This window comes from Hemiscyllium ocellatum, chromosome 6, assembly GCF_020745735.1.
Source record: "Hemiscyllium ocellatum isolate sHemOce1 chromosome 6, sHemOce1.pat.X.cur, whole genome shotgun sequence".
NCBI lineage: Eukaryota > Metazoa > Chordata > Chondrichthyes > Orectolobiformes > Hemiscylliidae > Hemiscyllium > Hemiscyllium ocellatum.
In genome coordinates this window covers 17,685,570-17,699,850 of record NC_083406.1, presented here as the reverse complement: position 1 = coordinate 17,699,850, position 14,281 = coordinate 17,685,570, and the positions used below count along the sequence as shown (strand labels likewise).

The 14,281-nt window shown below is 44.6% G+C and overlaps 1 protein-coding gene across 3 annotated transcripts in view; it reads right to left on the bottom strand.

Annotated features, from left to right (window-relative positions):
* Positions 1-14,281, bottom strand: part of nalcn (sodium leak channel, non-selective) — a 296,823-nt gene that overhangs the window by 231,855 nt on the left and 50,687 nt on the right. For all 3 annotated transcript variants that reach the window (XM_060826499.1, XM_060826500.1, XM_060826501.1), the window contains exons 7-8: positions 10,767-10,909; positions 8,925-9,029 (exon numbers count right to left, since the gene is read on the bottom strand). In XM_060826499.1, coding sequence (XP_060682482.1) covers positions 8,925-9,029; positions 10,767-10,909 — 248 coding nt within the window. The remainder of the gene's footprint in view (positions 1-8,924; positions 9,030-10,766; positions 10,910-14,281) is intronic.

Here is a 14,281-nt window from a genome sequence, read left to right as displayed (position 1 = left end):
TATCCACTCTATCTATTCATACATAATCATTATACTTAACAATCGCAAACGTAACATTTGGCTTGCCACAAAACTGTTAAAGAACTGTGCATGCTGGAAATCTCAAAGCAAAACAGAAAAAAAAGTGAACTCTTGCAAAGATTATACAAGGCGTCTCCAGACCAAAGGGGTAGCCATGGACACCTGTATTGGCCCCAGCTATGCCTGTCTCTTTGTTGGCTACGTAGAACAGTCCATCTCCCATAATTACACCGGCACCACTCCCCACCTCTTCCTCTGCTACATTGATAGCTGCATTGGCGCCACCTCGTGCTCTCGGGAGGAAGTTGAGCAATTCATCATCTTCACCAACACATTCCAACCTGACCTTAAATTTACCTGGACCATCTCTGACACCTCCCTCCCCTTCCTGGACCTCTCCATCTCCATTAATGACGACCGACTTGACACCGACATTTTTTACAAACCCACCGACTCTCACAGCTACCTGGATTACACCTCTACCCACTCTACCTCCTGCAAAAATGTCATCCCGTATTCCCAATTCCTCCGCCTCTGCCGTATCTGCTCCCAGGAGGACAGTTCCACCACAGAACACACCAGATGGCCTCCTTCTTTAGAGACCGCAATTTCCCTTCCCACGTGGTTAAAGGTGCCCTCCAACGCAACTCGTCCACATCCTGCACCTCCGCCCTCCGCCCTCCAACAGAACACCCCTGGTGCTCACCTTCCATCCTACTAACCTTCGCATAAACCAAATCATCCACTGACATTTCCAGCACCTCCAAACGGACCCCACCACCAGGGATATATTTCCCTCCCCACCCCTTTCCGCCTTCCGCAAAGACCGTTCCCTCCGTGACTACCTGGTCAGGTCCACGCCCCCATACAACCCACCCTCCCGTCCTGGCACCTTCCCCACCACCGCAGGAATTGCAAAACCTACGCCAACACCTCCTCCCTCACCTCCATCCAAGGCCCTAAAGGAGGCTTCCACCAAAGTTTTACCTGATACCAATATCATTTATTGTATCCATTGCTCCCGATGCGGTCTCCTCTACATTGGGGAGACTGGATGCCTCCTAGCAGAACGCTTTAGGGAACATCTCTGGGATACCCGCACCAATCAACCACACCGCCCTGTGGCCCAACATTTCAACTCCCACTCCCACTCTGTTGAGGACATGGAGGTCCTGGACCTCCTTCACCGCCGCTCCCTCACCACCCGAGGCCTGGAGGAAGAATGCCTCATCTTCTCCCTCGGAACATTTCAACCCCAGGGCATCAATGTGGACTTCAACAGTTTCCTCATTTCCCCGTCCTCTACCTCACCCCAGTTCCAAACTTCCAGCTCAGCACTGTCCCCATGAATTGTCCTACCTGCCCATCTTCTTTTCCACCTATCCCCTCCCCCACTCACCTATTGTACTCTATGCTACTTTCTCCCCATCCCCACCCTCCTCTAGCTTATCTCTCCACCCTTCAGGCTCTCTGTCTGTATTCCTGATGAAGGGCTTTTGCGCGAAACGTCGATTTTACTGCTCCTCAGATGCTGCCTGAGCTGCTGTGCTTTTCCAGCACCACTAATCCAGAGCTAGATAGACCACACCTGAAATACCAAGAAGTTTGGTTCCCTTACCTGAAGGAAGATATATTTATATTGGAAGCTGTCCAGTGAAACTTCACCATATTGGTCCTGGGTATGGAGGGATTTTATGAGGAGTGGTTGAGTAGACTAGGCTGATATCAGAGTTTAGAAGAGTGACGAGAGAACTTATAGAAGTATAAGACCTTTCGGGACTTTGACAGGGTAGGTATGGTGAGGTTCTTTTTCCTTGTGTCTCGGACCAGAGGGTATAATCTCAGAGTGAAGGGTCACCCATTGAAGGCAGGGATGAGGAACAACTCCTTCTCTCAAAGAGTAATGAATCTGGGAAATTCTTTACCACAGAGGGCTGTTGAGGATGGGTCCTTGAGAATATTTATGTCTGAGACAGATTTTTAAATCAGTAAGGGAAACAAGGGATATGAGGAAAGGATATGTTCTCAGGATTGGGAGCTTTGAGTTATTAGGAGAAGCTGGGTAGGCTGCAATATTGAGGATTATCAGGTCAGCCATGACCTCATTGAATGGCAGAGCAGTCTCAAAGGGCCAAATGGCCTCCTTCTGATCCTATCTCTTGTGGTCGGCCAGAATCATTCTTTATAGTTTAAATGTCACACTTAATTTGGTAATCACTCTTGTTAAGTCCTTTGGGACATTTTATTATGTTCAAGGTTTAATTAAAATACAGGAACACTATTCTCAAATATAAATGGCCGTCCCACAGTTTGCTATTCTATTTAAATATTGGGCTTGTAGATCTACTCTTGTGCTTTGGAATACAATTTTAACATGTTTTTCTTTTCTGACATCTCAATGGCATGATTCTAGGCAGTAAAATTCAATATCAAAGCCATGACATGAAAATGCAACTGACCACCAATCTGACTAAATTACAGTTATCCATTAGAGTGTGAAAAATTTGCAGTCACTAGTTATGTGAAAGCTAGCTTACTTTTACTGCTGACAGCACCTGCTAAATGTAGTGAGGGACGCCCTGGCAGAAATCCAACAAAGTAATTTCACCAACATTTTTAAAAACCCTCAAAGAGAGTTGTGATTATCTATGATACCACTTGGTAAATGTCCAAATTTGGAAGAGGTTTGGGAGAAGGATTATTCAAATGGGGAGTAGTGGGACATGCAATGGAAAATCTGTACACTGGATATTTTGACATTTGTTCTGGGATATGAGTTTTGCCATCTAAGCTGGCATTTATTGCCCATCCTTAGTTTCCCTGGACTCACTAGATTACTTTGAATTGCAGCTAATAGTCAACTGTGGGACTGGAGTCACATATATCCCGAGGCTAGGTAAAAATGACAGGTTTAATTCACCAAGGGACATGGATGAACCAATTATGCTTTCAATAACAATCTAACAGGTTCAAGGTCACTTTTAAAGAGAACAGCTTTTTATTCCTATAAATATTCTCTTTTAAAATGAAATCTTTTCACTTGTGTATCCAGGGAATTTTCCATCATCATCACCATTTGGGATGATTAGTGGCAAATAACATTCATGTCACACAGGAGACAGGCAATGACAGGTTTTAAGAAGAATGTGTCTTTACCTTCCTGAGGCATTACAATTGGTGAATTGATGTCGACAGAATCGTACATCAGGGAAACAGACTCTTTGGTCCAGCCAATCCATGGGTGGCATGGTGGCTCAGTTGCGCAGCACTGTGGCTCAGTGGTTAGCACTGCTGCCTCACAGCACCAGGGACCCGGGTTCGATTCCAGCCTCGGGTGACTGCCTGTGTGGAGTTTGCACATTCTCCCCGTGTCTGCATGGGTTTCTTCTAAGTGCTCCAGTTTCCTCCCACAGTCCAAAGATGTGCAGGTTTGGTGAATTGGCTATGCCAAATTGCCCATAGTCAGGTATATGTAGTTTAGATGCATTAGTCAGGGGAAATGTAGAGTAATAGGGTAAGGGAATGTGTCTGGGTGCGTTACTCTTCAGAGGGTCAATGTTGGCCCAAATGGTCCGTTTCCACACTGTCGGGATTCTATGATTGAAATATAATCCCATAACTAGTCCCACCTGTCTGGGCTTGGCCCATATCCCTCCAAACATTTCTTATTCATGTATTTATCAAAATGTCTTTTAAACATTCTAACCGTACCCGCATTCAACACATGAACCTCACTTTGTGTAAAAATATTGCCCCAAATGTCATTTAGAAAATCTTTCTCCTCTCACCATAAAAATATGCCCCTTCATGTTGAAATGTTCCATCCTAGGGGAAAGATATCTTACATTCACTTTATCCATGCCCCTCACAATTTTATAAACCTCCATAAGGTCACCCCTCAACCTCCTGTGCTCCAGTGAAAAATATCCCAGTCTATTCAGCATCTCCATATAATTCAAACCTCCCAGTCCAGGCAACAACCTGGTAAATCTGAGTCAAGATTAGAGTGGTGCTAGAAAAGAATAGCAGGTCAGGCAGCATCTGAGGAGCAGGAAAATTGATGTTTTGGGCAAAAGCCCTTCATTAGGAATGAGGCTGGGAGCCTCAAAAGTGGAGAGATAAATGGGAGCAGGATTGGGCTGGAGAAAGATAACTGAGAGTGCAGCAGGTGTATGGAGTTGGGGGTGGAGGTGATAGGTTGGAGAGGAGGGTGGAGCAGATAGGTGGGAAGGGAGATTGTCAGGTCGGGCAGGTCATGAGGACGGTGCTGAGCTGGAAGGTTGGAACTGGGGTAAGGTGGGGGGAGGGGAAATGAGGAAACTGGTGAAATCCACATTGATACCCTGGGGTTGGAGGGTCCCAAGGCGGAAGATGAGGCGTTCTTCCTCCAGGCTTCGGGTGGTGAGGGAGTGGCCACAGGCAGTGGGGTTGGTTGGTGCAGGTGTCCTTGAGATGTTCTCTGAAGCACTCTGCGAGTAGGTGGCCAGTCTCCCCAAAGTAGAGGAGACCACATCGGGAGCAACGGATACACTAAATGACATGTGTAGTAGTGCAGGTGAAGCTATGATGGATGTGGAAAGCTCCTTTGGGGCTTTGGACAGAGGTGAGGGTGGAGGTTTGGGTGCAGGTTTTGCAATTCCCGCGGTGGCAGGGGAAGGTGGGTTATTAGGGGGTGTGGACCTGACCAGGTAGTCACGGAGGAAATGTTCTTTACAGAAAGTAGATAGGAGTGGGGAGGGAAATGTATCTCTGGTGGTGGGGTCCATTTGTAGGTGGCAAAAATGTCAGCTGATGATGCAATGTATATGGAGGTTGGCAGGGTGGAAGGTGAGTTCTGAACTGGTTGCGATTAGGGGTGGGGTTCGAGGGCAGAGGTGCAGGATGTGGATGAGATGCACTGGAGAGCATCATTGACCATGTGGGAGGGAAAATTGTGGTCTTTAAAGAAGGAGGCCATCTGGTATGTTCTGTAGTGGAACTGGTCCTCCCGGGAAAATGTTAGTGTTAAGTTGGTCACCATTGATGGAGATGGAGAGGTCCAGGAAGGGGAGACAGGTGTCAGAGATGGTCCAAGTGAATTTAAGGTTGGTGTGGAATGAGTTGCTGAAGTTGATGAACTGTTCAACCTCCTTATGGGAGAATGAGGTGGTACCGATGTAGTCATCAATGCAGTGGAGGAAGAGGTGGGGAATGGTGCCGGTGTAACTCTGGAAGATAGACTGTTCTACGTAGCCGACAAAGAGACAGGCATAGCTGGGACCCATGCGGGTGCCACTGGCTACCCCTTTTGTCTAGAGGAAGTGGGAGGATTTGAAGGAGAAATTATCGAGGGTGAGGACCAGTATAGCCAAACGAATGAGATGGTGGGGACATTGGGAGAGGAAGAAACGGAGGGCTTGGAGGGCCTGGTCATTGACGAATGGAGGTGTAGAGGGACTGGATATCCATGATGAAGATGAGGCGTTGGGCGCTGGGAAAACAGAAGTCTTGGAGGAGGTGGAGGGCTTGGGTGGTGTCCAGAACGTATGTGGGGAGTTCCTGGATCAGGGAAGATAGGACAATATTGAGGTATGTAGAGATGAATTCAGTGGGACAGGAGCAGACTGAGACGATGATTTGCCGGGGTGGTCAGGCTTATGGATCTTGGGTAGGAGCTAGAACCGGTCAGTGCGGGGCTCCCAAACTATGAGGTTGGAAGCTGTGGGTGGGAGATCCCCTGAGGTGATGAGGTTGTGTATGGTCTGGGAGATGATGGTGGTGATGGGAGGGGAGGTCATTGTCAAGGGGATGGTAGGAGGAGGTGTCTTCGAGTTGGCGCCTGGCTTCAGTGGTATAGAGGTCAGTGCGCCAAACTACCACTGCACTCCCTTTGTCTGCTGGCTTGTTGGTGAAGTTGGGGTTGGAGCAGAGGGAGTGAAGGGCTGCGTGTTGTGCGGGTGAGAGGTTGGAGTGGGGAAGGGAGGTAGATAGGTTAAGGTGGTTAATGTCTTGGCAGCAGTTGGAAATAAAGAGATCAAGGGTAGGTAACAGACCAGCACGGTGTGTCCAGGCGGATGGGGTGCTATGGAGGCAGGCGAAGGGGTCCTTGGAGGGTGGGCGGGAGTCTCGATTGATAAAGTAAACTCGGAGGTGGAGACGGTGGTAGAAGTGTTTGACGTCACAACGTATATTGAATTCATTGATGTGTGGACAGAGGGGAATGAAGGTAATCTTTCCTGAACCCTCTCCAGCTTAATAATACTCTTCCTATCACAGAACTGGACACATTACTCTGGAAGAGGACTCACCAATGCCTTGTGCCAACCTCAACATAATGTCCCAACTCCTATCTTCAAAAGTCTGAGCAATCCTCTCAAACTGTACCTCCCAACTCCATAAACTCTACTACCTGGAAGGAAAAGGGCATTAGATATTTGGTAACATCACCACCTGTAAGTTCCCCTCCAAGCCACTCATCATCCTGACTTGGAATTAAATCAATCTTTCTTTGTGGTCAGTGGGTCAAAATCCTGGAACTCTTCTCTAGCAGCATTATACATGTGCTCAGACCACATGAACAAAAGCAGAACAAGGTAGTAACCCACCACCCCTGGCTCAGGAGTAATTAAGGATGGACAATAAGTCTGGCCTTGCCAGTGATGTCACCATCTCAATAATGAACATTTTAAAGAAAATATGCTTAATGTCATTCTTGTTACTTCTGCTAGTAGATCAACATGATAAGCACTAAGACCAACATACCCTTGGAATAGTTTCCTTGAAGAAACTGCTTTGTATGATGACAGGCTGTCTTGATCCTTGATGGGCCCAAATGTCAGCCAACCCCATGAGTTCTCCTTCACCAGTTTCACCTTCATAGCACTGCCCGTCTCTTTCTCAGTTCATCAGCTTCTGAAACCCTCATTCGTCCTCGTTAACTTGAGACACAAACCATGTCGATACTCTCTGAGTTGATCTCCACAAACCATGTCGATACTCTCTGAGTTGATCTCCACAAACCATGTCGATACTCACTGAGCTGATCTCCCACCTCACCCTCCCATAAACCTGAACTTTTTTTGTAGTCTATATCCCAACTCCTGCCAGACACTGTTCATCTGTCATTGTGTTCGCTGACCTATCAGATAATCCCCTAGAGTGTGGAAGCAGGCCATTTGGCCCATCGAGCCCACACCGTCCCTGCAAAGAGCATCCTGCCCAGACCCACCTCTACCATATCCCTATAACCTAACATTTCTCATGGCTAATCCACCTCGCCGGCACATCCTTGGACACTATCGGCGATTTAGCATGGCCAATCCACTGAACCTGCACATCTTTGGACTGTGGCAGGAAGCCAGATCACCTGAAGGAAACCCAAACAGACACAGAGAGAATGTGAAAACTCTACACAGACAGTTGCCCGAGTCTAGAATTGAACTCCCAGGTCCCTGGCACTGTGAGGCAGCAGAGCAAATCACTGAGCACTGTGCCACCCCAATGTTGACTCCTGAGCTGGCATCACCCTGACTTTAGATTTCTCATCCATTTGTTGAAATTCCTTGTCCCTCCCTATTTCGATTTACCAAGTGGTGTCATAGATAATCGTAACTCAGTTTGAGGGTTTTTAAAAATGTCGGTGAAATGACTTTTTTGGATTTCTGCCAGGGCATCCCTCACTACATTTAGCAGGTGCTGTCAGCAGTACAAGTGAGCTAGCTTTCACATAACTAGTGACTGTAAATTTTTCACACTCTAATGGATAACTGTAATTTAGTCAGATTGGTGGTCAGTTGCATTTTCATGTCATGGCCTTGATATTGAATTTTGCTGCTTAGAATCATGCCACTGAGATGTCAGAAAAGAAAACTGCTCCATATTCCAAAACACAAGAATATATTTACAAGCTCAATATTTAAATAGAATAGCAAAATGTAGGGTGGTCACTTATATTTGAGAATAGCATTCATGTATTTACATTGTACCTAATAAAATGTCCCAATGGACTTGAAAAGAGTGATTATCAAAGTCTGGCCTTGCACACACCCCTAATTTTAACTGCTTAATCACTGGAGGCCCTGCCTTCAGTTGTCAAGAACTCCTCACTGAACCTCATCGTGTTTCTCTTCCCTCCATTCATCAGTCAGAGGATTGAGTACAGGAGCTGGGATGTTTTGTTGCAGCTGTACAAAACTTTGGTGAGGCCACATTTGAAGCACTGCATGCAATTCTGGTTGCCCTACTATAGGAAGGATATCAATAAAGTAGAAAGAGTGCAGAAAAGATTTACTGGGATCTTACCTAGACTGGAAGGTTTGAGTTGTAGGGACAGATTGCATAGATGAGACCTTTTTCACTGGAGCGTAGGAGACTGAGGGATGACTTCACAGAGGTCTATTAAATCATGACAGACATAGAGAAGGTAGATAGCCAACACCTTTTCCCCATGGTAGGGGAGCCTAAATCTAGAGGGCATCAGGGTAAGGTGAGAAGGGAGATACAAAAGCGTCCAGAGGGACAATTTTTTCACAAAGAGGGCGGTGAGTGTCTGGAATGGGCTGTCAGAGATAGTGGTGGAAGCGAGAGCCATTTTGACATTTAAGAAACATTTAGACATGTACATGCATGGGATAGGTATGGAGGGACATGGACTATAAGACTGGCAGGCAAATACGTCTGGTTTAATAGTGAAAACTGGGCTGCATGGACAGGTTGGGCTGAAAGGCTTGTTTTCATGCTGCAGCCCTCTATGACTATAAGCTGCTTCTTAAACTCTAACTTATATGATTAAATTTATGCCCTTTGGTGTCATTGTAATGTTATAATAATGCTCCTGTGAAGAGCCCTGTGATAGTATTTTTACTATAACCAATGCCAGCTGCTGTGGTTTGATTTTTCATCCACAGTTGTGGGCAGAGAGATACCTGTGTAGTGGCTGTGGAGGTGGTACTGCTTCGTGGTCCCCACATCTGCTGAAACTGTACTCTGATTTCTGCAAACGTCTCTATGATAACTGCAATGAATACATTCTGAAAAGAAGAGAGAAAACTCATTAAACATAAGCATATGAGGAAGAAGGCTGTGCTAGTACAGTGAGATGAAGGAGGATGCAAGGAGTGCAATATAAATCAGAATCCCTACATTGCAGAAATAGGCCATTCGTCCCTTTGAGTCTGTACTGATCCCCTGAAGAACATCTGACTCAGACCCACCTCATCACCATAACCCCGCACGGGGTTTTTAAACCATGAGCTCACCCTCCTTACCTGCACACCCCTTGACACTACGGGGCCCTTCCTGATGAAGGGGTTTTGCCCGAAACGTCGATTTTCCTGCTCATCGGACGCTGCCTGACCTGCTGTGCTTTTCCAGCACCACTCTGATCTAAACTCTGGTTTCCAGCATCTGCAGTCTTCACTTTTGACCCAATGTTTTAGTGTGGCCAGTCTACCAAACATCTTTGGGGGAAAGCCAGAGCACCCAGCAGAAACCCACACAGACATGGTGAGAATGTGCAAACTCCACCCAGACAGTCAGCCAAGGCTGGAATCGAACCCAGGTCCCCTGGCACTGGGAGGCAGCAGTGCTAATCACTGTGCTGCCCATGAATGCTGGCAACGTGATTCATTCTTAATTGCCTTCTGAAATGGCCTAGCAAGCCAGCCAGTTGAACCTAACCAGTACAAAGTCTGATAAAAGCAATGAAACTGGATGGACCACTCAGCATCAGCCAAGCTGCCAAAAAAGACAAGGTACCCACTGTCCTGTCAACCTTGCAAAGTCTTCCTTACTGACATCTGGGGGGGGGGGCATACCAAATTGGGAGAACTGTCCCACAGGTTAGTCAAGCAATAGCTTGATATAATGATTCTCATAGAAGCTTAGAAAATTACAATAGATGCAGGCCTATTAGCCCCTCAATATGTTCTCAGCTGATCATTCAACTCAGTATCCTTATTGCTGTTTTCTGGCTCCCTCCTTTCTTGAATAGACGACCATATGACAATAACATATAGGAGCAAAATTAGACCAGTTGGCTCATGGAGTCTGTTCTGCCACTTGATCATGGCTGATATGTTTCTTCATCCCATTCACCCGCTTTCTCCCCATAACCCTTGATCCCCATCCCTAATCAGGGATCTATCCGTCCCAGTCTGAAATACATTCAATGACTTGGCTTCTACCACCCTCTGCAGCAGCGAGTTCCACAGATTCACCACTCTCTTGCTGAAGAAATTCCTCTTCATCACAGTTCTAAAGAGTTGTTCCTTCATTCTCAGGCTGCGCTCTCGTACCCTAGTCTCACCTGCTAGTGAAAAGATCTTCTCCATGTCCACTTTCTCCAGGCTTCTTGGTTATTCTGTAAGTTTCAATCAGATTTCCCCCACTCCATCCTTCTGAACTCCATTGAGTACAGACCCAGAATCCTCAACTGCTCCGTATGTGGCCAGCCCTTCATTTCTTCCAATGTGGAATTTTGTGTGTATGGTTCTGCCTGAAAGGGTGACTCAATCCCCCTCGCCTCAGTAACCGAAATACTCACAACTTTAATTCATACTGCTGCAATATTTTTTTAAAAAGGGTGCAGTGGATTAAAAAGATCACTGCCTCGCCTTCCTCTTTCTCTTGACAGTATTGCTTACATTTGAATAAAGGGGAAACATCTACTGTTCATTTTCTGCCCTGATATCAAAAGAGCAAGTTAATACATTCACCAAATGTTTCCCTCGTTTGTCACATTTAGCAATTACAACCAGGAGCTGTACCTTAACTAGCCAGGCCAGGAAGAAGATCAAAGTGATGAAGTAGAAGTATGAACGCCATCGTGGAAAGCTGTCAATTGCCCGATACATGAAGAACACCCAGCCTTCCTGTGAGGCAGCTTCATAAACAGTGAAGATACTGGTGCCTGATGACAGAAGAGTGAAAAGATATTCAACATTTATAATGGCTGGGAAAAATACAAAATTAAATGCTGGAAATACGTCTACACATTTCTCCTTCCCACATACTGCACTGACGTGTCTCCTAATGTAAATGAGGTAATAACGTACAGCAACAATTCATATTGAAAGAATGAATTGCGATTTTACATTAAAGAGTAAAAGCAAAATACTGCAGATGCTGAAAATTAGAAATCACCTATGTATGTCATTTCAGATGTATGTTAATCTGATCCTTCAAGATTCAGGGGTGAACGGACAAGTTATTTCTTAATGCAGTGACTTGTGGACATCTAGAATACACTGCCTGAAGGAGTGACAGAAGCATTATAGCTTTCAAAAGGAAATTGGAGAAATATGTGAAAAGGTTTGAGATATAAAAATATGCTGAAAAGACTGGGACTTTTTTCATTGGAACAGAGGAGGTTGAGGGGTTGACCTTATTGAGATAAGGTGAATGACAATGGTCTCTCCTCAGGGTGGGGGTCAGATCAAAACTAGGGGGCATATTTCTAACGTCAGAAGAGAAAGCTTTAAAAAGGATTTGAGGGGCAAATATTTTACACTGAGAGTGGTTCGTGCAAGTACAGTTACAAGGCATAAAATACATTTGGATTAATACATGAATAAGAAAGGTTTGAATGGAATGGACCAAGGGCAGGCAGATGGGACTAGTTTAGTTTGGGATTATGGTCAGCATGGACTGGTTGGATCAAAGGGCTTTTTTCCGTGTTGTGTGACTCTAACAAGATACAGGGGAACCTTGATTATCTGAACGAGATGGGCAGGCACTATTTCATTCGGATAATTGATTATTTGGTTAATTGATTAAATGCTTTTCCTCAGGGGCTCGGAGTTTTTAAAGTCTGCTCTCCATTCAGGAGACTGTAGGAGCACACCATGCACAAGCCTTATGAAATCAACTCAATTACTGAAAATCCGTCCATGGCTTGCTAACTCCCATGTTCTAAAACATGTCTCAACCTAACAACCCTCTCAGGTCACTGATCTCCTCGAATTCCACAATCTTGCATGTGCCTGAATTTCCTTGATTCACCACTGGAGGCAGTGCCTTCAGTTGCCTTGGACTGAATTTCTTTTTCATTTCTTCCCTCAACTTCTTCACCTTCTGGGGTACAGCCATGATGGGCTGAACTGCCTTCTTCTTTGCTATAGGTATTGCAATCTATACAAATACACAGCTATATTTGAGCAGATGATGCTACATAATTAAATCCTTAGCGATGTCAAACATCAAGGATTGTCATGTTCACCGCAGCATCACAGTCAAAGGAAATGTCATTTCAACAGCACGATAAATCTGAAAATAATTCTTGGATGCGTCCCGTTCCGAAAATAATTCCAATAGTATAAAATACGTGACAGATGTCTGAGCACATCCGACTTAATGTGTGTTGCTGTGCTTACACCTCTGCTTTCATCTTCATCATTTCTGACATCTTCACTAAAACTGCCTTGTGAACTCTTTATTAATTTCATCACTTTTATTTAAAGTGTTATTTTAAAAATAATTCATTTACAGGATGTGGGTGTCACTGTCTAGGCCAGCATTTATTGCCCATCTCTAATTGCCCAGAGGGTAGTTTAAAGTCACCCACATTGCCGTGGGTCTGGAGCCACATATAAGTCAGGCCAGCTGAGGCAGGCAGTTTCCTTCCCTAAAGGACATTAGTGAACCAGATGTGTTTTCTCCTGATAACTGACAACAGATTCACAATCACCAACAAACTCTTGATTCCGGATTTTGGTTGGATTCAAATTCCACCATCCACAGAAGAACGTCGATTAACCAGTCACTCAATTATCCGAATTGGACAAGATGGCAAGGTCCCGATGCTTGGCTAAACTGTGTCACCTCACATTTGATTTTCCAAGCAAAATACTCCCCATCAGTGTCATTTGAATAATCAAGGTTCCTCTGTACCGTGACTGGATTTGAATCTGGGCCCCCAGAACATTACCTGGGTCTCTGGATTAACAGTCCAGCTATAATACCACTAGGTCATCAGCTCTCCTGTATGTTAATATTAACTAATACTAGTATTGATGATACTCTTGCAATTGTAATTAGTTTTATTAATATGTCTAACATCTAAAAGAAAGATGTTCCGGTCATGGAGGCACTGCAGCAAAGGGTTAGCAGACTGACTCCTAGGATGGCTGCACTGACGTATGAAGAGAAACTGGATTGATCAGGTCTATATTGACTGGAGTTTCGAAGAATGAGAGGGGATTTCAAAGAAACCCACAAAATTCAAATGGGGTATAGGCAGAACACAGGAAGGATGTTAGTCATGACACGGGAGTACTGACTAAGGTTACAGTCGAAGGAAATATGGTCAGCCATTAGCACTGAGATAAAGAAACAATTCTTCACCCTGAGAATTGAGATCCTGTTGAATGGCTGAGGCCAAAATATTGAATGTTTACAATGAATAAGACAGATACAGTTCTGAGGGGTAAAAGGATCAAAGGGTATGGAGAGAAAATAGGAACAGGGTCAGCTGAATGATCAGCTGAATAGCAGGGCAGATTCAAAGGGCTGAATGGCCTACTCCTGTTACTATTTAAATGTATGCTTGAAAGACGCAGTATTTATAATATATTTCAGGCTCACACTTATCAAAACTTCAAGTACTTCTCAAATTTAATTTTCACTCTCTCATTCAATTTGTAGACTCTGTTTGATCCAAAATTCTACAGGATCTAGGCCACTCATTGATGGTAGACTGCAGTTTACAAAAAAAGCAAATGCACATTTATTGCAAATTGGAAATTCAATAATTTACAAGAACTGAATGAAATCAGCATTCCTCACGGTTAATACACCATGCGTGGATTACAGATCAGAAACCTCAGGCTGTCCAGCCTGTATGTTGTCCTGTTTTATAGACTGTCATATAGCCATCTTATTAAACAAAAAATCCTGAATGATTTGCACTGATTTAGTGTTGCCCCTCAGGATATCCCACAGTACTTTATAGCTAATGAAAAGCTTCTGAAGTGTAATCACTGTTATGATGAAGACATCTATTATCTATGGGGAATTTGGATTTTAAATTAGAGGCAAATGGGTTCAGCAACCAAACTGCTAAAATAAAACTTATGATCTATCAAGCCAGGGTTCACTCTGGGATCTGACTTGTCCAGTAATACATTCAGCTGGATTGTAACACTGTGCAAATTTAAGAAGCATAGGAGTATTCAATTTGAGCAGAGCAATAATCCATAAGCAGCAATGTTATAATAACCACATCATCTGTTTTTTTTTATGCTAGTTGAGTGATCTATATTGGCTGAACGTCCCTTCCCTTCAT